Below are 24,509 nucleotides of genomic sequence, written 5' to 3' on the forward strand. Positions count from 1 at the left end.
TTGGAAAAAACAAAAACAAAAAAAACCAGATAACCGAAAAACTATCCCACTTAGAAACAGCTGGGAAAGCTGGTTAAAATATAAAATGTAATCTTTTTAATGCATATTTCAACTCACAAAAAAGAAAGTGAACTTCCCAAGTTACCAGAAAAGGAAGGAATTAACAATGAGCACTAAATACGTGTTTAGTGATGGTTTCAAGTCCTTGAGTAGGCAGATCTCAAGCTATTGGAACTGAGATTCCATATAAAGCTGACACTTTTGAAAAGCTTCACCCTCAATGAAAGGATAACTCACTAGGAGAAGTAAGAGAGCTTCTCTGTCTCTTCTGTGATGGAAGAACAGCCTCCCCAGGAAGAAACTAACAATGATTTGTATACAAATCACAGCAGACTCAAGATACAAAAGGCAAATTTTGAGAGAATTACACAGAGAAACTGACAAATTCACAATCATAATAGAAGACATTAACATATTTCTGACAGAAAGCCCAAGAAAAAAAAATTGGTAAGGATTTTCAAGATTTTTAACAACATAATTAACAAGCTTGAACCTAAGACAAATATAGAACATCCGATAATTAGAGAACACATATAATTTTAAGTGCACTTAGAACATTTATGAAAATTTACAAAATACTAGGATTGAAAGTAAATTTCAGAAAATACCAAAAGAATGGATATATGGGCCACAACCACTTGTCACAAAGCAAATAAAACTAGAAATCCACTACACGATAACTCAAAACTTCAGACATGCAGACATTTTATAACATGTTCTTATACATTCAGACATAATTATAATCATAATAGAAAAAATTTTAAATTAGAACCTAAACTATAGAGAAAAAAAATCGTGGAATACAACTATAGCAGTACTTAGAAGGAAATCCCCAGCATTAAATGCATGTTTTTGGGGGCGCCTGGGTGGCTCAGTCGGTTAGGCGTCCGACTTCAGCTCAGGTCACGATCTCGCAGTCTGTGAGTTCGAGCCACACGTCAGGCTCTGGGCTGATGGCTCAGAGCCTGGAGCCTGCTTCCGATTCTGTGTCTCCCTCTCTCTCTGCCCCTCCCCCGTTCATGCTCTGTCTCTCTCTGTCTCAAAAATAAATAAAAACATTAAAAAAAAAAAAACCATAAATGCATGTTTTTGTAAAAAGTCAAAATCTAAGTGTCTAAGGGAGAAAATCCAAACTAAATTGAAAGAAGATAGTAATAAGGAAAAAAGAACAAAATGGACTACAAGGGGGAAAAAGAAGTAACAACAAAACCAAATGCTTGTTCTTAAAAAAAACAGTAAAACTGACAGTCCTCTGATAAGACTAATCAAGAATAAGAAACAACAAACACAAATAAATAATAGAAATAAACAGGCAAAGACAATTTTTTTATTATATACTTAAAAGACAATAAAAGATTTCTTAGAAATATATAACTTGACAATCCCTCTCAAAAAGGAGTAAAAATTCTAAGACTATAAGCTTTAAAGAAAGTGAAATCAGTTTTAAATTACACCTCCTTCAAAAATAAAACATCAGGCCCAGGTAGTTTAAAAGGTAAGTTCTATCAAAACTTCAAGAAACATTCACATAAATAAGAATGAAGTTGGACCACTATCTCACACCATATGTAAAATTAACTCAAAATCTATCAAAGACTTAAATATAAGAGCTAAAACTATAAAACCCTTAGAAGAAAATAGGCATAAGTCTTTGTAATCCTGGATTAAGCAATAGATATGATACCAAAAGCACAAGTAACAAAAGGAAAAAACAGATAAATTAAGCTTCATTAAAATGAACTTTCGTGCTTCAAATGACATTCAAAAAAGTGAAAAGGCAAACCACAACCCACAGAATAGTAGAAAATGTTTACAAATCATATTTCTGATAAGTATTCATAATACATAAAGAGCTCTTAAAACTCAATAATAAAAGTTAATACAATTAAAAATGGGCAAAGGATCTGGACAGTTCTCCAAAGAAGATAAACAAATGGCCAATAAACAAATAAAAATATGCTCAACATCATTAGCCATCAGGGAAATGTAAATCAAAACTACAATGAGATACCAGTTCATACCCACAAGGATTACTATAATCAAAAAGACAGATAACAAGTGTTAGTAAAGATAAGGAGAAATTGGAACCCAAATATACTGCTAATAGGAATGCATAATGCTGAAGCTGCTTTGGTAAACAATCTAGTAGTTCCTTAAACAATTAAACACAGAGTTACCATAAGGCCCAGCAATTCCACTCACAGGCATACACTCAAGAAAAATGAAATATGTCCACACAAAATTTTATACACAAATGTTCATAGCAGTATTATTCATAATAGCACCAAATATCCATTAACTGATGAATGGACCAATAAAAGTGGATATCCTCAGAATGGAATATTACTTGGCAATAAAAAAAAAATGGTATTGATACATGCTAGAATGTAGATGAACCTTGAAAACATTATGCTAAGTAAAAGAAGCAAGTCACAAAAGACCACATTGAATTCCATGTATATGAAATGTCCAAAACAGGTAAATCCATAGAAACAGAAAGTAGATTAGTGGTTGCCTAGGGAATGTAGGGTTGGGGAAAATGCGTGGTAATTGCTAATGAATAATGAGGGTTTATTTTTAGAATGATGAAAATTTTCTAAAATTATTATGGTGACAGTGGCACAACTCTGTTGAATATACTAAGAACCACTAACTGAATAGTACTTTTTAAATAGGTGAATTGTACTGTAGGTAAAATATATCTAAATAAAGCTGCCTAAAACAATTTTTTTAAGAAACAGATAATCTCCAACTCCTGACATAAATTTTAGAAAATAGCAAAAAGATAAAAGATACACAAATAATTCTATGATGCTAATACAACCTGTTACCAATATGAAAACAACATGATTTTAAAAATGTATAAGACTATCTTCTAAGATGGGGCACCTGGGTGGCTCAGCAGGTTAAGCATCTGACTCTTTACTTTGGCTCAGGTCGTGATCTCACAGTTCATGAGTTCAAGCCCCACATCAGGCTCTGCACTAACAGCGCAGAGCCTGCCTGGGATTCTGACTCCTTCTGAAAATACATAAAGATAAACTTAAGAAAAAAAAAAAAAAGACTATCTTATAAGACCAAACTCTTACAAGTATAATGGGGGAAAAAAATGTTTAAATCAGTAAACCACATCAAGCAATATTTTTTTAAGTGAATAATGACAAGATTGGGTTTTTCCCAATAATGCAAAGATATGTGGATTGTATACCATCATCTACAGAGATGCAAGAAAAGCACTTAATAAAATTAAAAACTCAATCATAATAAAAAATCCTGGTAGGCTTGCAATAAAAAAGAATCTCCTCAATCTGACAAAAGGTAACTACAAAACTACTAAAGTAAACATTGTATCTAATGGTGACACATGAAAAGTGTTAGGAACAAGACAAGAAGGCTTTTCATCACTGCTATTATTATGTATTATAGTTGAGACTAGCCAGCAAAGACAAGAGAGTGTGTAAAAAACAAACAAAATCATCATTATTCCCAGATAATTTAATGGCCCACATAGAAAATCTTTGTGTGAAAAACAGAGACAAAATCCCAGATAATTTAATGGTCCACATAGATAATCTTTAAAAATCTACAAATTATTAGAACTAATAAAAGCCCCAAAATCAATTGCATTCTTATTCACGAGAACAAAAAGAAATGATAATTATAGGAAATATACCATAAATCTATAAAAATTATAAGATAATTCTACTTATAAGATAAGTCTAATAAAAGATACCAAAACATTCTCAATTTTATGGAAAGAAATTTAAGACAACCTAAATAAATGGAGATACACACTATGTTCATACGTGGGAGAACACATTACTGTTAGAATGGCATTTCTACTGACTAATGAATGAATAAAGAAGATGTGGTATGCATATATAATAGAATATTACATATCTGTAAAAAAGAATGAAATCTCGCTATTTGCAATGACACGAATGGAGCCAGAGAGCATAATGTTTAGTGAAATAAGTCAGTCAGGGAAGGACAAATACCATATGATTTCACTCATATGTGAAATTTAAGAAACAAAACAAACAAGCAATGGGGGTGGGGAAAGTAAGAAAGAGAGAGACAACTCAAGAAACAGACTCTTAACAGAGAACAAACTGATGTTTACCAGAGGGCAAATGGATGGGGGGATGGGTGAAATAGGTGATGGGGATTAAGGACTGTACTTGTTGTGATGAGCATAAAGTGATGTATGGAACTGCTGAACCACTATATTCTACACCCGAAACTAATATAACACCATACGTTAACTGGAATTAAAATAAAAACTTAAAAAAGAGATGGCATCCCTATCAAATTAATCTAGGAATTAATCTAGATAATTTCAATCAGTACAATTTCAATCAAAATCCAACATGTTTCATCATTAAATTTGATATGATCATAAAATTCTAGGCAAAAGGCCAAGAATAAACAACTTATAAATAGAAGAGAGGAGGAGGAGGAGAAGAGTAGGAAGTGGTGGTGGTGATGGTGGAGTAGAAGGAAGAGGAGGAGGAGGAAGAGGAGAAGGAGGAGGGGGAGGAGGAGGAGGAGGAGGAGGAGGAGGAGGAGGAAGGGAGGGAGGGAGGGAGGGAGGAAGGAAACAATATTTGTGATAGTACGGCATTAATTTACAGAATGAACAAAAGAGAAATAGGTCTATATACATGATACCTGATACAGTCAACTGACTTTACTCACAGTAGTTATGCTCTATAAAGACACCACAAACACCACACTGAATTATTGCTCCTAGGAGAAATACAGAATTAGGTTCCTGCAAATCTGGGGTCAATTTTGTTAATCAAAATTCCAACTTACATTATATTTGCCAATGTCCTTGCAAATCAAGACAGTCCCATCAACACTGAAAACCTGCTCTGAACATAACCCTTTTCTGTAGAACTCTTAGCAAGTATTTTTAAAATTCTTTCATCTCATGAACTACAGAGCCTGCCTTGCCTGCAAATTTAACATTTTTCACAGTATATTACCTTTTGAAACGTGCAAGCCAGCCAGCACTAGCAAAGTAGGGCTTACCTTTTTTCTGACCCTTGCTAAACATGACAGTAATTTCTTTGGCTTGCAGTCTCATAACAATGTTATCCTCTACACCTTTTATCAGTCACCATCTCATGAGTCCACAAATTTAGATTTTCAGCTTTTCCATAGCTGCATTACACACTACAGTTGTTATTTTAGCCCCTTTTGGAATGACCCCGTGTACAGATCAGTGAATTTCCTCTACCTTTTTCTGGATGTACCATATTATTGATTCACTACCACTGAACTCTCAGCTAACAACATTATAACTCATGACTGAATGAAGATTAATCTAACAACGAATTTTCTCTGTAAGGCACATCAAAGCCTTCTTGCCCTCAGGAATATCAGACAGCACTTCAGCTACATTTGGGGACCATTTTAAATAGTAAACAGGACAAAAATGCAAAAACAGTTCTAAAAACACTACAAAAAGGACACTTGTTTAAAGTATGAGCACTGAAACAAGAGGACAGAACTTTGTTCAACCTCAGCTAGGTGCACTCTTCATGTCCGCACACACCTGCAAATACCCAGGAGAAAGCTTTAACAAATACCCAGGAGAAAGTATTAATCTGGGGTTTAAACTTTAGCAAGTAGCCAAATTTGCAAATAATGAGGATCAAGTGTTTATGACAAAATTAGCATATTAATAAATCATTGACAAAGGAATGAACTGTTCAATAAATGAACCAAAAGCAACTGGTTTTCTATAAGAGAAAAATAAATGAATAAATAAATCACTACTTCACAAACAAAAATCAATTCCAGGTGGGTTACAGATCTAACTATAAAAAGTAAGACTTGGGGTGCCTGGGTGGCTCAGTCGGTTGAGTGTTCGACTTTGGCTCAGGTCATGATCTCACAGTTTGTGGGTTCGAGCCCCGCATCAGGCTCTGTGCCGACCGCCTGCTTGGAGCCTGTGGCCTGCTTCAGATTCTGTGTCTCCTCTCTCTGCACCCCCCCCGCTCACACTTTGTCTCACTCTGTTTCTCAAAAATAAATAAATGTAAACAAAATTTTTTTTTTTTTTTAATTTTTTTTCAACGTTTTTTATTTATTTTTGGGACAGAGAGAGACAGAGCATGAACGGGGGAGGGGCAGAGAGAGAGGGAGACACAGAATCGGAAACAGGCTCCAAGCTCCGAGCCATCGGCCCAGAGCCTGACGCGGGGCTCGAACTCACGGACTGCGAGATCGTGACCTGGCTGAAGTCGGACGCTTAACCGACTGCGCCACCCAGGCGCCCCAACAAAATTTTTTTTAATAAATAAAAAGTAAAACTTGAGACCGAATGAACTTTAGACAACCTACTAGAAAAACTGGCAAAGAATAATGTATACACAGTTCTCAGAGCAAGAAACATGAAGAGAAATTAATAGATTTTTTTAAAGCTCAACCTCAAGGACCTAGTAATCCAGAGAATGCAAATTAAAGTGAGCTGCACATTCAGCTCTTGAAGTTAAAATCAAAGAATGAACATAAGTATTTAATTTTACTTGCACCCAAAACTCCAACAGAACTATGATAATGGTATTTTTTAAAGGATGAAAACCACAACGATGGGGAAAATCAGAAAAGAAAAAAAATGCAAAATTTTGTTAATTGGAAAGGAAATGAGCGCATGGTAACTCAACTAGTAGACCTAAGAAAGCCAAATCACAAGAAGACAATTGGGAAAACTGAGAATCAATCCAAGTAACACTGCAGAATCCTCAAAAGGTCAGAAACTGACAGCACCTGGTACCTCAGTAGTAGATGGGGAGTAAGAAGTGTTTCTCTCCCACTCCAACAGAATTCTGACTGGAGAATTCATCTCTGGAGAAGGTAAAACACAAGCACAGTTAAAGGAAGGAGGATGGGGAATTAAAGCCACAGTATTCACTTCTGATTCAGAGCCAGGCCTTTGTCTCCTCCCATTCAGTTCACAGAATAATGGCAGTCAAACCATTACCTTCTGGGCAATATATGAAAATACTTCTCTAAGGACTCTTTCTAGACCAAAAAGAAAGTTCTAAAGAGACTAACATAAAGGCTCTCAACACACCTGCCTGCCCAAATCACCCTACATTAAAACTCAGGATCTACAAGCTACACCAAGGTACTCCGAGCTCTTTATCAAGAGTAGCCAGAATGATCAGACATCTGAAGAACGCTTCTAATATGGAAGCCAGAGACCAAACAACAGAAAACTCAATTTAGAATAAACAGATATTATGTAAATGGGGGGAAAAACTAAAAAACAAAAAGATATCTATCATTAATATACCAGAGAAATGAGTTGCATCTATGATTCAAGATGAGAAAGACATAAAACTTTGTTTAAAAAAAAAAAAAAAAAAAGCTGGTTTCTATATACTATTATAGTAGCTATTTAAAAGCATAATTTTCAAAAAATCTCAATACCTTATGATAAAATATTTCAACTGTTCTATTTCATTTAGTTTAGATAAGCATGTTTAGTGTGCATTTTGTTTCTTTGTTTGCTAGCTCCTAGATATGTAGCACCTAGATTAATAAAGTATTCCAAAATAAAGGTTATATATTTGTTCAAGGCAGCAGGTAATACATCATTTTGACTGCTCTTTTCAAAAGCACTAATATAATAATGCAAATGAAAAGCTACATGACAGCAAAAAATTTCCAAGTGATTCAAACCAACACCTAATTATTGACTAGGTTGAAGCAAAAATGATATGTATATAAACTCATACATCATACTTTCAAACATGGGCCAGCAGTCATTAACCTTCCTTCAAGATGAGAGATGGGAAGCAATAGAAATATCAAAAATTATAGTTGAAAAAACTTACTTTCCAGCTGAATTTAAAACAGCCACTGTATAAAAATCACATTTGCGGGTTGGAAAAGGCCTAGACAATATTTCCAATACTGCCATTAAAAAACATTTTCACTTAACTTCTTTGGGCCACAATGTCCTCATACATAAAATACAATATTGATGGTTTTCCAACTGTTGGGTTTGTGTTTGTGTTGTTGTAGTCTTGTTTTTGTTTTCCTTTTAAAAGCTGAACTGCCCACAAAGGGGTATTTGGAAAGGAGTGAAGAAAGCAGTATGAGCCACCTCCATTCTCTTTAGGCCTTCTCTTGCTGTTGCCCAACCTGCTCTTCCAGTGATGGCCCCAGAGACACTTTGATGCAACCTGGATAGTAGATCTTAAAGGCCTTTTCCAGCAACAAGATCCTAAGATTCTAAACATCTAACCATTACATACAGCAAATGGCTTGTTTTCACCTAAACACTCAGCACAAAAATTTAAAGAAATTTATTTTTCATTAATTTAGCAATTACTAACCGCCTAAAAAGGGCCTAGCACCAAGCTTGATTTTAAACACATAATAGTGTCAATTTATCCAATCATTTTTCACCATAATTCTTCACAAGGATTTTCTACTGCCTTCTTGCAAATAAAAAAACGATCACACTCAGTAAAATCAGTTTAGCCACTTCTTGTCCCTTAGAAGTAAAAGAAAATGAAAATGACCAGGAAGTCCTACCATTTAGGGTTATTTCCCGTTGTGCTCTAATAAGAACTGAAACAGTCAACTATACAGTCAAATATACAGCAAATAAAAGGTATCACATGAAGAAAGCAGATGCTATTATTTCACATACAAAATAAATTTCAAAACAAAATTAAGGTTTACATAAAAACTAATACATTTACTCATGAGTATGATATTTAAGTACATGAAATGTTACCACATGAATATAATAGTTTATACATAAATTAACTTATAAGAAAATGATTAAAGAGTTTTAGCCTGAAGCTATAGAGTACATTTATTTGTCCTTTGTTATTACTGCTTTATTTAAATATACATTTCTTGGGGCGCCTGGGTGGCTCAGTCAGTCAAGCATCCAAATTCAGCTCAGATCATGATCTCACAGTTTGTGAGTTCAAGCCCTGTGTAGGGCTCTGTGCTGACAGCTCAGAGCCTGGAGCCTGCTTTGGATTCTGTGTCTCCCTCTCTCTCTCTGCCCCTCTCCTGTTCACCTCTCTCTCTCTCTCAAAAATATACATTAAAAATTTTTTAATAAAATAAAATACATATTTCTTTTAAAACAGAGATTTCCAAACTGCCAAGACACATCACTGCACTTCAGAAATTACTAAGAAATTATAAAGATATTGTACAGGAAGGAACTCAAAAGCCCAATGGGGGACGTGAGAGAATTAGAAAAAATATGGAGAACAAAACAGGAAAGAGGAAAAATTAATAAAAATAGCTCTGAAGATACGGTCTTCTATGACTATGTGAAGTGGGTATAAATCAAACTATGATCTGGTTCTAAGCAACTAATAACACAAAATACGTTACAAAAGACAAGATACCAGAAAACAAAAAAAAGGATACCTCTATGTCAGTATGGGTCTAAACCAGCTTTCTCAGTCTTGACACTAATGATATTTGGGGCCAGATAATTCTTGTTCAGGGGGACAGATCTAGCTAGCTTCTACTAGATGTCAGTAACAACCGCCCAAGTCTTCAGACAATGCCAAATGTCCCCTGAAGGATAAAAATCACTCCTGGTTGAGAACTACTGGTTCTCAATGAAGGAAATTAAGTGCTCAGAGCAATTAAGTCTGCTATGTGAAAAATAAAAGATACAATGCTGTTTGCTTTACAGAGTGCCTGGCATATAACAAGCATTCAATAAATATGTATTGTTAATAAAATTTCCCCTTTAAAACTGATTGCATTAAGTATTTAATGGCTCCCTAAAAACTTTGAAAGTTTGAGCCCAATCCCAGTCCAAGTTTCTATTTATTACAAAGTTTAAAAAAAGCAATAAAATTTACTATATACATACTCTTTATATATTCAAATGACTAGCCACCACTACCACCCCCTGAAAAAGGCAGAGCCACTTAAGACCACAGTGTTTATGTCACATTAGGCTTTCCATGCAAATGCTTCCTCCCGTCCATCTTTTTTCAAGATGAACTACTCAAATTTATTCATTCAACGAATATATTCTGAATGCCTACTATGTGCCAGCACTGAAATAAGCACTAAAGATGTAAAGGGAGAGACAAAAATATCTTCCCTCAAGGAACTAAGAGTCTAGTAAAAGCCTACAAGTAAACAAATAGGTACAAAACCATATAAAAAGAAGTTGTTAAGAAACCAGAGTACGGAGAACCTGAGACTACCTCTTCAACGGTTTTAAAGAAAGGTAAAGAGAGATGCTGATGGCTGAACTATGCGTTGTTTTTTGTTTTTGTTTTCTAGGGGGTAGGAAGGGTATACTAAAATTCTATACTATAAACTTTCTTCAGATAGGTCTCTGATGGATCATAAATTCAACATATATCTATTACTACACTGTCTTGGCAAAAAAGAAGTTTCAATTATACCTAATATCTACACTTAAACTTTGACAAATACTTTCTCAAGATCAAAGACATTTATATCACTTAAAATTTGCTTTTATGAGAATTCAAGCTGGTGCAGCCACTCTGGAAAACAGTATGGAGGTTCCTCAAAAAACTAAAAATAGAACTACCCTACAACCCAGCAATTGCACTACTAAGCATTTATCCAAGGGATACAGGTGTGCTGTTTCGAAGGGACACATGCACCCCCATGTTTATAGCAGCACTATCAACAATAGCCAAAGTATGGAAAGAGCCCAAATGTCCATCAATGGATGAATGGATAAAGAAAACATGGTATATATATACAATGGAGTATTACTCAGCAATCAACAAGAATGAAATCTTGCCATTTGCAACTACGTGGATGGAACTGGAGGATATTATGCTAAGTGAAATTAGTCAGAGAAAGACAAAAATCATATGACTCACTCATATGAGGACTTTAAGAGACAAAACAGATGAACATAAGGGAAACAAAAATAATATAAAAACAGGGAGGAGGACAAAACAGAAGAGACTCACAAATATGGAGAACAAACTGAGGGTTACAGGAGGGGTTGTGAAGGGGGGATGGACTAAATGGGTAAGGGGCACTAAGGACTCTAAGTCCTGAAATCATTGTTGCACTATATGCTAACTAATTTGGATGTAAATTTTTAAAAATAATAAATAAATAAATAAATAAATAAATAAAATTTGTTTTTAAAATATTTAACATATGCTTCAGAAAAGCACAGATAATGGCACAACAGCAGACACTCAGATCAATGGAACAGAATAGAGAACCCAGAAATGGACCCACAAACGTATGGCCAACTAATCTTTGACAAAGCAGGAAGAATATACAAGAGAATAATGACAGTCTCTTCAGCAGGTGGTGCTGGGAAAACTAGACAGCGACATGCAGAAGAATGAACCTGGACCACTTTCTTACACCATACCCAAAAATAAACTCAAAATGGATGAAAGACCTAAATGTAAGACAGGAGGTCATCAAAATCCTCAAGGACAAAGTAGGCAAAAACCTCTTTGACCTTGGCCACAGCAACTTCTTGCTCAACACATCTCCAGAGGCAAGAGAAACAAAAGTAAAAATGAACTATTGGGACCTCATCAAAATAAAAAGCTTCTGCACAGCAAAGGAAACAATCAGCAGACTAAAAGGCAACCAACAGAATGGGAGAAGATATTCACAAATGACATATCAGATAAAGGGTTAGTATCCAAAATCTATAAAGAACTTATCAAACTCAACATCCAAAAAACCAATAATCCAGTGAAGAAATGGGCAAAAGACATGAATAGACACTTCTCCAAAGAAGACATCCAGATGGCCAACTGACACATGAAAAAATGCTCAACATCACTCATCATTAGGGAAATACAAATCAAAACCACAATGAAATACCACCTCACACCTGTCAGAATGGCTAACATTAACAACTCAGGCAACAACAGATGTTCATGAGGATGCAGAGAAAGAGGATCTCTTTTGCACTGCTGGTGGGAATGCAAACTGGTGCAGCCACTCTGGAAAATATGGAGGTTTCTCAAAACATTAAAAATAGAACTACCCTATGACCCAGCAATTGCCCTACTAGGTATTTATCCAAGGGGTACAGGTATGCTGTTTCGAAGGGACACATACACCCCCATGTTTATAGCAGCACTCTCAACAATAGCCAAAGTATGGAAAGAGTCCATATATCTATCAATGGATGAATGGATAAAGAAGATGTGGTGTATATATGCAATGGAGTATTACTCAGCAATCAAAAGGAATGAAATCTTGCCATTTGCAACTATGTGGCTGAAACTAGAGGGTGTTATGCTAAGCAAAATTAGTCAGAGAAAAGACAAATATCATATGACTTCACTCATATGAGGACTTTAAGATACAAAGCAGATGAACATAAGGGAAGGGAAGCAAAAATACTATAAAAACAGGGAGGGTGACAAAACAGAAGAGACTCTTAAATATGGAGAACAAACACAGGGTTACTGGAGGGATTGTGGGAGAGGAGATGGGCTAAATGGTTAAGGGGCATTAAGAAATCTATTCCCGAAATCATTGCTGTGCCATATGCTATTTGGATATAAATTGTAAAAAATATGTAAAATAAAATAAAAACTTCAACAACAAAAAAAACTTAAAAAAAACCTAATAAAAAAAGAAAAGCACAGATAAAACATGGTATCATATGATGTTCAGCAATATAACATTAAGGTTTAAAAATTGGTGGAAACAATACATTAAAAAATAATCTATAACAATAACAAAAATGAATACTTCATTAAAAAGATATTCTTCAAAACTTTTTTCTGCAATCATCAACATTTTAAACCACTTTGTTAAATATTTACAAATAAAATTCATTTTTCTTTGGCTATTTTCCCAGTTGTGAAAAACACAGCAATATTACGAAACTTTTGGTAGATACCCATCATAGCTGAGATCAGATAATTTTATTCTCTTAACTTGTGCCTCCTCTACTGGTGTGAAAGCAGAACAACACAAAACCAAGTTTTGCATCCCACCAGTCAAACAGCAACTAAATAAGTTTGTTATTTTTTTAGTCTATTTGTGACATTATAATATTTATCAGATTTTGGATCAAGATCTTGAGAACATAAATATATGGCAGATTTTTTTTAAATCTTAAAATATTATTTTCTCCTCTAAAGATTGAGAGTATACTTTAATCACTGCATATAACATTTGTGTTATAACTAAAGTTTTTCTACATAAATATAAAATATCCATTTTATACTAGCATAACAGACTTACAATGCTGTATATCTGTCCATTGCAGACTGCACGTCTCTACGGTAAACTGTTCGAAGAATGACCATGACGGGGTCAAACTCCTGATCCCAGACTTCAGCTATTATTCAAAAGAAAGTAGAAACAAAACACTGACTTCTTAGGAACAAGGTCAATTTCTGATGACTAATTACATTTAAGTATATTTTAAATTTATAAGATGGGATAGTTTAATTGGATCATATATTTGCTTTAATAAGCTTGATATCATAACTACTTTTCTAAGTCTTAAAAATCATAATTTCATCATTATGACTATTCTTTTAATTTCAGTAAGAACTAGTGAGCAAAAAAAAAAATGTATTACAATGTGATAATGCTTCACCATAAAAGTTTAGTTCATGTTTTTTTTGTAAAGTGCCAATAGAATGTAAGAAAAAAAAACACATTAACAAATTTGAAAACGTTCAAAGATAAAAATGTGAAAGCTAGATCAAAAAATTAATGAGCTATTGATTTTCAAGAGTCTTTGTAATATTTTTGGTTTGTAGAAGTGATTAGGAACCATTACCCCATGTGTGGAATGTGTACAAGTGGTGGTATACAAGATGATTTTAAGTGCACAAAGCTTTTAACAATTATACAATTATATTAACATGTATTAAGAACTTGTACATTGCATATAAAACCCATGATTTCATAATCATGCTTAGCATGAGGTGAAATTTAAAGAAGTGAATCCACTCAAGAAAATACAGCATACTATGTATACAGTAACAGAGATGGTATTTAGATGTAGAAAAAATCTACAGCATGGCCTGCAAATAATAATTTCAGAAACCATTGCCTTAAGAGTGTTATCTTTCCTAGATCATTTTTTCACATCTCATCCTAGCAGAATTCTTAACATCTGAAAACAGTAAGAAGCTTAAGCTTCTCTCTACATATCTACTGTAACTCCAATTTCCTGGCATAAGAAACTGTTAACAATTGTCCCTATTTTCATGTAACAGACTATTCATTCGTCTTAAATTATCCTAAGTATGACTTAAGATCCTTAAGGTAGGCCTTCACAAAGACCTTTGTTCTTATTTCTATGATCATTTATTGTCCTTCACTTTTTAATCTATTAATTTGTACAACTAAAATGCCAATGCTTTTATCAGAATAAAACCACAGCAATAGAAGAAAACTGTTAGTGATTAACTAGTTTGGCAGGCTTTAGTGTTCTGTGGATTCCCACACAAGTGTACCTGGGGCCACTTCAAGAGCAAGGAGATGACAAAACAGTCGAGAAGCCACGTCTACTACCTGCACCCACTTTAACAAGAGCAGGTTGGCTTTTATTGGTTTTGTATAACAGATTTAGTTAAGGTTTAGTTGCCCAAAACCAAAGGCTTATTTCAACCACTTTTTAAAAAGCTTTAAAAGTACTCATCTACCCCAACTCTCTCATTTTTACAAATAAGATGTCAAATCCAAACATCACACAAACCAGTTAATCTAATCTTCAAAAGCCCAATGCTCGATGTCAGTGTCTCAAACTTTCCTGTGCATGACAATCACCTTCAGAGCTTATTAAAAAAGCAGATTCCCAGAATCCATCCCGAGAGATCCTGATGAGAACAGACTGAGGTGAGGCACAAGAACCCGTGTTTTTTATAAGGACCGCAAGTGACCAGGACAGAGGTAATCCTCACACCATAATAAGCAGTGTACTATGTGATGCAGCTCCACCTGAGAAGTTCTCTACAATAGAGAAACACTGTGTTTTTCCTTTAATGGAATACACACTGCAACCAGAGACTCTGGATTCACCATTGCAAACTCCTGGAAAAATCCCACATGATAAGGCTTATCCTGCTGGATTTTGCCAAACAGTACATGTTATTCACACCTTCAACATGGGCATCAGTTTTTCAGCTAGACAATGAGTGTTTAGGAAGTCAAGAAGCATGTAAGTGGTACTTCCTTCAAACTTTTAACTTAGATTAGTGAACACGTGAAAGTGAAAAGGACAAGACTGTGAATGAAGACTTCACTACTTGTGGCGCTTGGCAAGCATGTCATCTATGAAGCTAAGGAGAAAACCTTGGAAAACCAACCACTTAAGGAAAAGATTTTATGTATTTACATAGGATGTAGGAAAATGTAATCAGTATTGTATCTGGATTTTAATTTTAACTGTTTCAAGTTAAATTTTGGGTAGTGAGAACTATTTCAAAATCAAACTTAGAGAATAGATTTAAAAAAAATTTTTAATATACATTGTTTTATAATTTCTGGTTCATTTACAGCTCATTCACATATAAAAATGAACTAGAATTCATATATAAAGTTCCTTTTCTAACTCAGAGTCATCTAAGAAGGTTTCCTGTAACATAAAACCATAGATTTGTAAATAAATAGAAGCAATATCACCATATACCATAAAAAAACAAACACACATCTATAAGAAAATTGAGGAATAACTCAAAGACAAATAAATAAAAAGCAAAATGTTTTCTTTACGTACACAACTTACCTTCAGAAAACCATTTCTGAAAAATATATTTACATATATAAACGTACCTTTAGGAGTATACATGCCTTGCTGCATAGAACCTCCAGGTTCAAAAACAGGAGCCTTAAAGTCAGCTACAGCTGATAAAACTGATTCAAAGCTGTAACTGCCTGGAATAATACCACTTTTGGGATTTGGATTTTCTGGAATATGATGTATGTGTCAAGAAAAAAAATTAATGCCTAAAAGCCAGCTTTATAAAATTACCAAGGTACTCTAGTTTCTATTTTTAAGAGTAATTGGCTGTAATATGTAATACTGGCCACAAGAGGGCTATATAATACAAGAGTTCAGTAACTTTTTATTAATTGTGAATTTTAAAAATATTTTTAACCTACAAGCCTACTTCTAGCTTATATGCTAAAGTAGTTCCCAAGTTTATTTCTCCCCAAAACAAATTAACCAAATTTTAAGAAATGAAAAAAAAAAAAGCTTATAAAATTAATCTCCATTCTTTTTTTTTTTCTTTTTTGTTTTCAGAGAGTGAGCACACACGAGAGGAGCCCAGGGAGAGAGGGAATCTTAAGTAGGCTCCATGTTCAGCACAGAGCTTGACACAGGGCTCGATGCCACAACACTGGGATCATGACCTGAGTCAAAATCAAGAGTCGGATGCTCAAGCTACTGAGCCACCCAGGCACACCTCCATTTTCATCATTTTACAAATAATGTTATATTCTCCCTTAGAGAATCAAAAACAGTATGCTAAAAATTAGCCAATATTTTTATGAGCAAAGATTATTTTTCCAAAAACACAAAATGCCATCCTCAAAAAAAAAAAAAAAAAAAAAAGAGAGAGAGAGAAAAGATGCTAAACAAAGTTTTAAAAAGAAGTAAGCCAGGAAACCACAAAGATCCTTTCCCACTGATTTCACATTAATCAATTAACTTTTCAAAATTCAAAGTTACAGAGGAATGCTTCTGCTGTTACAGCATTGATACACATTATATAATAGTTGAATGAAATCATCAAACAATATCAAATTGCTGCTGCTTATGAAAATCTTCAAGGTTATCAAATGGCATTCCATAGGAGTTATTTCACAAAATGTCAGCCAATTATTCCAAACGTATTCATAATAATATACAAAGTAAACTTAGTCCAAAATTTATAAAATAAATTTTTATCACAAAATAACAAAATCTTTGTCTAAAATTTTATTAACAACTTAAAAAATAATAAAGTGTCTGTTGTATGCTCTGTCCTATACAAAGAACCATAAGTTTTTAAAGTTTATAGACGATAGACCTTCCCCTCAAAAACTTCTTGGTTTAAGATTGAATTCTAAGAAAAAAATTCTTAAAATGTTTAAAACCCTGGTAATAATTATAAGGTAAACCTATAAATTTTAACCAAGAATTCCAACCTAGATATACAGATAACGTAGACTTTGCTGCCTTTTACCAAGTGTCCAGCTTCCTTTCACGAACACGGTCCTAGAAGGTCAGATCCTGGGTTGCCCAGAGCCATCAGTTCAGAAGTGTAACCACGGCTAACAAGAGCTCCCTGAGCAGTGACAGAGAGAGGCAAAAATATCTGCCAACTAGCCCTGGACACACACTTGAACAGTTAAAGGTTTTTTTCAACTCCAAAAATATTTTTTCATCACAAAAGTGATGGATCTTTAACCCATAAAAATTACTTATCATTTAGACTCTATAATTAACAGAAACTTAAGCCTTTAAAAGGATATGAGGTCCAGCAATGAACTGTGTGTCCTGTCATTCATGCACAACTGGGCTACCATCTCTGCCCTGAGTATCTCATCATCAGACATTCCTAAAACAATTAAAAAGGAAATTAGTTAATCTGAATATACGTAAATTATTAAAAAAAAAACCACTTACCACACTTTTTATTAAGCTGTTTTACCAAAAATGAGATGCTTCAAAAATTAAAGAGCAAAGAATGCAATGCCCCAAATATAACCAGTTTAGCTAACCTGCTGTTGCAGCTCCCTTAAGTAAAGGGTTTTTTAAAGGATATTATGAAAGAAGTAGCAATTGAACAAGTCAAGAGTTTGAAACAGTATTTAAATATATCCAAATCCTTTTCTTTTTTCCATAAGCCAGTTACTACCACAGGGAGAGGGGAGGAAAGAGAGAATACTTAATACCCAAGCATTAGTAGGAGTGCTTTTTACCTAAATGTAAACGAAGACTTAAAAGAATCACAAGAAATGTAAGAGCGCCTTCTAACATCGATCTCTCATGCTCTGCATCAAGTACTGTGTTTTGATGTTGTGAAGCCATTGTCAACAAATCCACTACCTTAAATCTATAATAAGAAATATTTGAGACAGATTTTTTTTAAGTTAAAACAAAATCAACTTAAATTCCAAATACTTCCTAATACTGGTCTTGATAAAAATTATGCTCACCTTTCAAAGACAGATGAAATAAAATAATCTGGGTCAAGTCTAGAAGCACAAACCTTTAAAAGACAAAAAAACAAAAAACAAAAAAACCCAGAAACTTTATCTCTCAATATTCAGTTTTACTTCTTGTATTAATCATGTGGCTTGTTAGTTTCCTATGTCTTATGACGTTTTGGCAATGTGGGGGGCACTTACAGACAGGGGGAGAGACCACCCCTCTCTGGGCTAGCTAAAGACAAGAAACATTCTTAAATATATTCCTAAAAACAGTAAACAACTTCCTGGGGACAAGCCTCTTACAGATAAGTCAATCACCCCCCTTTATCTAACTGTCACACACCAAGCCAATATTCTCCCTGCCCTGAAACAACCCATGGCCAGGTAGCTGGGGACAGCCCCAATGCCCCAAAGCCCACCAGAATCTACTCAAATTAGCCAATCTCAACTGCTTCCCCTGCCTTGCCTTGCCCTTTCTGTGGATACCCCCCAAAAGGTCCCGCTCTAGGATTTCCCCCTTGTTCCTGCCTCTTGACCAAAGTCTAATGCTTCCTGTGGTTCTGCTGTGGCATGGCATGTCCCCTTCTCCTGGAAAATTTAAGTAGTAAATTCTTTCAATAGCACTGACCTCTTCATGTCATCGAGTCACCTCTATCAACTAACTGCTGCAGGTACAAATGAGAAACTTCTAAAGTATAATATCTGCATTATCAAACTGGCTTACCTGCAGTAAGTAAATGTCAGGGTCAATCATGGAATTACAGAAATGAGACTGGACATAGGTCATAGCTTGTCCTTTGATTTGTAGACCATTTCTTACCCACATATTGCTGTGGATTTCAGCAAGACTTGCCTAGTAAAATAAAAATTAAGTAAACTGGACAAAGAAGTGTTCTAAATTCAATCTTTATAAAAATCATGTTATACTGAATAATCAGTTCAAAGTATTTTGTAACTTAATCATAGAATAAGCCTGACATTCTGCCCCATGTTAGTTTAAAATATTCTATTCAAATACATACTTTGAAATTTTTAAATGATCATTATGCTTTATACAATCCCTTCTTTTGGAGTTTATACATGAGTTAGTATGATGATGCCTGGATACATTTGTAACAATTTTAAATGAAATCTTTCATGAGGAATCAATGACACTTACATTTAACTCTTTGTTTCTCAAGAAAAAAAACTTACATAATACTTAAAGAAACACACAAATAAGCATAAATAAGCATAAAACAAAGTTAATTGCTCCAATAAATAAATATAATCTATATCTTTAATGTACCCTAACTCAACCTTCAACCTAAATTAATAATCTTTCAAGTAACTGGCAGGGAAGAGAAGGTCAGATTAGAACAATTTTTTTTTTTTTAATGTTTAATTCTTCATGAATTTGTGTCCTGTAGCAACTTCATCTCTTACTTGTTCCTACCCCCAGTGTTAAAGTTCAAAAATACTTAATAAATCTAAAATTTCCAGGAAAAATAAATTGAAGCACACGTCCCTGTACTGTATATAAAAGATTGGCCCATAAAATTATAGTATTAGAACTGAAAGAAACCACAGTGCTTATGCAGAAATATTCTTCTCTCTTTTCTCTCCTCTCATTTTCCAGATTCGGAAACCAAGAATCAAGTAGCTAAGTTACCCCAAACAACATGGTTTTAGTAAAACAGAAATAGCACTAATGCTAGAACTCTTTTGCATCTCCTCTCAAAACAATGCCATAGTATGTTAAAAACTTCCCTAAAATATGGTGAAAAGAATTTCTGGGGAAATTAAAACTCATTGTAAATCTCACAGAACAAAAAACACCAAAATATAATCTGGCAAAAATAACCAAGTATAAAAAAAAAAAAGCTTTTCAAACATTTTGGCTATAACAACATGTAAATGTAAAACATAAAAACAAAATAAAGAAGAATCACTTAACCGAGGAATTCAATTCAAAACTTATTTTTTTTTTAATGTTTATTTTTGAGAGAGAGACACAGTGTGAGCGGGGAGGGGCAGAGAGAGAGGGAGACACAGAATCCGAAGCAGGATCCAGGCTTTGAGCTGTCAGCACAGAGCCCAATGTGGTGCTCGAACCCACAAAGAGATCATGACCTGAGCTGAAGTCAGACACTTAACCAGCTGAGCCACCCAGGAGTCCCTCAATTTAGAACTTTTTAAACCCTGAATACATACTTGAATTTGGAGTGGGTGAATCATTAGTTTCATTAACATTTCCTGATCAGGTAAAACAGAATCCAAATCTAGTTCTTGACATTTCACAGCCTAAAAATTTTGCAAAAAAACAAGTTACTAATTCAATACTTATTTCCCAATATTTAAAAAAAAAAATACCAGAATTGCTTAATGATAGTCTTACCTTACTCAAAAACATAGCATAGTAACGATGAAGGGGCAGATGAAAAGTGACTTGGTTAGGTGCTGGCTAGAATAAACAAACAAAATCCACAAGTTGAAGCATGTTTTATACAAGTCCAAAGAAGGTTTCAAAATGCTAAAACCACACTTTCACCTTGATTTATTCCTGAACCTTTTTAACCAAAACTTAAAATTTTAGAAGATATAGCTTTAAAAAAAATCCTGTATAGATAAAAGATAAAATTAATTCCATTTTACACACCTAAATGCAAGTTTCTGAAGGCAGAAACTACATACTACTCAACTCTGAATCCTCTGAAGCATCCAGCATTGAACAAGGGATGGAACAGATCTCCTTTTACAATTAGCCTATTTGGGAATCTTCAAATGCATGCATACCAAACATGATGACAGTAGTAAGAACAATAATCACAGCTGACCATATTCACATTACCTCATTTAATCCTCAGAAGAACCCTAGGGAGTAGAAACTATTAATGTTCTCATTTTATAAGTAAGGAAATTCAAGCTTGGAAACTTAAATAACTTCCTACAGTTAACAAATAGTGAACTGAAGAGCCAGTCTGGACTCCACTGTTATATTCAGAGTGGTAAGAGGTTCTATCACAGTCCTAAAAGTGACGTACAAGTGAAGGGCCTATGTGCCTTCACAAGCTGGGTGAGATGCTCCCCATATCAGCACTGAAAACACAGCCTCCATAAGAAAGCTTAGTATGGTATATATCAAAGAACTTTAGCATTCTAGTGAGAGAAAGAGCACAAGCATGAGCATGATTTGGGGAAGGGCAGAGAGAGAGGGAAAGAGAGAATCCCAAGGAGACATCACACTGTCAGCGCAGAGCCCAACATGGGGCTCGAACCCATGAACTGTGAGATCATGACCTGAGCCAAAATCAAGAGATGGATGCTTAACCAACTGAGCCTCCCAGGCACCCCCTATCCCTTGTTTCTATATGACTGATCTGACTTAATTCAGTTCAAAAAGTATTTATTTAATCTGTGCTATATTACCCCAATAACTTCTGACATCCACCAACAAGGATGGTAAAAGAAATATTTATCACAAATGTAAAATGTGCCTCTTATTCAGTCCTCATTGACTACTAATATTGCCTTCAATAAACAGATGAGGAGATGGATTTTGCAATGTAAAAAAAATTAAAAATAATTTTTAAAAACCTATCTAGGATCACATAGCTCATTGGTTTGTGGCTGAGCCACAATTTACACTTGGGCCTGTCTGACCCATAGCTCTTTCCACTGCCAATAGTCAGCATCACTGAAATACTACCAGACAAGGAGTTGAGAGATGTGGGTTCTAGACTGAGAACTACTAGTAATTTGTTATGTAACTACAGGCAAGTGATTTACTATCTTTTGCATCTCCATTTTACATCTACCAAAAAAAAAAAAAAAAAAAAAAAAAGACGAAGATGATACCTTCTCTACTTCACAGGGCTGTTTTGAGGAACAAATCTGTCAAAGCACTTTTAAGAAACAAAAACCTTCGAAAACACCATTAAAAACATACCATTCTATGTGATTCCTTAAGTTCTAAACTTATTTTCTCTTCTATTAAAAATCTATTTAAATTCTTTATAATATTCAATATATTCCTAAAATACTTGTGTGAAAAACAAATGTACTATTTCCTTAAGTTCAGCTGCCCTACATACCTTACATGATTCTAACTGTCCTTAACTCCACCCCTAAGCTCAACTATTAATTTCATGTTAAAGTACTTCATAACCCTCTATGTTTAAGAGAGTTTTCCCCTCCTTCAATCAAGGTGTTATCTTAGTGATGCTACTATTTCAACATACTTCCTAAAGTTTCAAATAACAATGAGAACTGTATTGAAAGATGCTCCAGCTGCCCAACTAATCCTAGAGGAGCAAAGGAGTAAAGCAGGTTGAAAGGAGGAGGGGTTCTGTGGAGGCACAATCTGAATCTAATCATGGGACAAACCCAGACTGAGAGATGTTCTACAAAATAACTAAACCAACCATACTCTTGAAAATGTTACTATCCTTCAAGGCAAAGACAGAATGAGAAACTGCTCCAGAAGGAGACTAGAGACATGATGACTAGATGCAATGTGAGATTCAGAATGGGATCCTTTTGCTATAAAGGACAACACTGGACAATTTATAAAACATGATTTGAGTTCTAACACTTAAACAGTAATAATATATTAATGTTAATTTCCTAATATTTACAGTTTTATCTGGTTATATAAGAGAAATGTCCTTGTTTGTTGGAAATACACACTAAAGTATTTGGGCATAAAGGGCATCAAGTCAACAACTTAACTGTCAAACGGTTCAAGAAAACAAAGTTCTTTGTACTCCACTCCAACTTTTCAATAAGTCTGTGACTATATCAAAAATTTTTTTAAAAAAGCAAAGAAAAAGAAAACTACCCCCACCCCACCCCCCTGACACACACACACACACACACACACACACACACACACACACACACACACACAAAGATAGCAAGAGTTCTATTCTGCCCAGGATTTAGAAATCAGATGGGGGAGCTGGAGTTGTCTGAAACATGGTCCTCCTTATGCATATGGCATATTCTGAACTCACTTCATAAGAGAAATAAAAGGGGCTTCTGATAGGAAACTTGGCTAATTACAAGCAAACCCTTGTTTAATTCATACAGAGTATGTTCTGTGCCAACTCTTCTCAGTTTATCATTAATAACAATCACCTTTGTTCAAGCCCACAGAAGAACACTGACCAATTAATAAAGTTGTAACACCCTTTCCATTAATGTCCCCCACCCTATTCACATTTGCACTGTCACTTTTACCCCTCTACATAAAACTAATTTTCACTCCTGAGAAATATGGAGACATGTACATTTAATAATAGAAAAAGAAATCATGCCCTTCTCTAGGAAATAAGCAAGTATGATCAGTGCACTCCTCAATCTCCTAAATGTCAAAGAACTGATCTCCCATTTCTTTTTTTAAACCTAAGGATACTATGTTCATTTCAACATCTTTCCCTTACCCCATATTATTTTTAGTGTTAAATGAGATCTAACACTTTTTTTCTTAAGTGCCTCGATACATACCAAAAATATACATACCTCATCTACGAAGTTAATAGCATCAAACCAATCTTGAAGAGCTTCAAGGCAATATCTAACAACATTTCGGGTGTATTCTTGAGTTTCCTAAAGTAATAAGTTAGTTAAATTTTACAGTATATAAATATGTATATTTTCAACTTCAAATTATACATAATACATAAAAATTGTATACATAATGGGAAAACATATATTTTTAAAATACCTACATGTGCAATTTTAAGAAAGCCTTTCACAAATTAATACTAACAACCAGTGACAATTATGAAAATTATAGAACACAACTTGAAAACGAATCAAAGCTGAAATAGTTTTATGTGTTATATATCAGGTTCCATTTGAAGAGATTCCAAACATATTATAAGTTCCCTAATGTTACCATTTAATTGATACAATTTCTTTGGGGATGATGAAAGAGTGTTAGAAATAGATAATGGTGAAGGTGGCCCAACACTGAAAATGTACTTAATGTCAATGAATTGCACACCTAAAAATGATTAAATTGTATGTTATGTATATTTGCCACAAAAAATAAAAACCAAAAAAAAAAAAAAGAGGGCAGAACACAGAAGTACTATAAGCAGCCTACAAATATCTTAGCTTGCTAAGAAGAAGAAAGGATAAATGTGTGCCAATTAAAATAAAGATACTGTGAAAGAAAATTGTAATGTTTTATGGAGAAACGGATCCAGTGAAATAGGCAACTATTAAATGGAAAAATCATGACAGCCTCTCTTAAAAAAATAGGGGCGCCTGGGTGGCGCAGTCGGTTAAGCGTCCGACTTCAGCCAGGTCACGAT

General features: G+C 34.4%; 1 protein-coding gene across 9 annotated transcripts in view; it reads right to left on the bottom strand.

Annotated features, from left to right (window-relative positions):
* UBR3 (ubiquitin protein ligase E3 component n-recognin 3) overlaps positions 1-24,509 on the bottom strand; it is a 239,015-nt gene that overhangs the window by 121,590 nt on the left and 92,916 nt on the right. For all 9 annotated transcript variants that reach the window (XR_009257324.1, XR_009257322.1, XM_058714506.1 and 6 more), the window contains exons 11-19: positions 23,710-23,796; positions 20,585-20,650; positions 20,401-20,490; positions 18,932-19,060; positions 18,214-18,266; positions 17,977-18,110; positions 17,536-17,612; positions 15,841-15,991; positions 13,294-13,390 (exon numbers count right to left, since the gene is read on the bottom strand). Coding sequence is in view for 7 of the 9 variants with exons in the window: in XM_058714506.1 (XP_058570489.1) it covers positions 13,294-13,390; positions 15,841-15,991; positions 17,536-17,612; positions 17,977-18,110; positions 18,214-18,266; positions 18,932-19,060; positions 20,401-20,490; positions 20,585-20,650; positions 23,710-23,796 (884 nt within the window). In the remaining 2 variants the exon portion in view is untranslated. The remainder of the gene's footprint in view (positions 1-13,293; positions 13,391-15,840; positions 15,992-17,535; positions 17,613-17,976; positions 18,111-18,213; positions 18,267-18,931; positions 19,061-20,400; positions 20,491-20,584; positions 20,651-23,709; positions 23,797-24,509) is intronic.

This window comes from Neofelis nebulosa, chromosome 2 (assembly GCF_028018385.1).
Source record: "Neofelis nebulosa isolate mNeoNeb1 chromosome 2, mNeoNeb1.pri, whole genome shotgun sequence".
In the NCBI taxonomy this organism is placed as follows: Eukaryota; Metazoa; Chordata; class Mammalia; order Carnivora; family Felidae; genus Neofelis; species Neofelis nebulosa.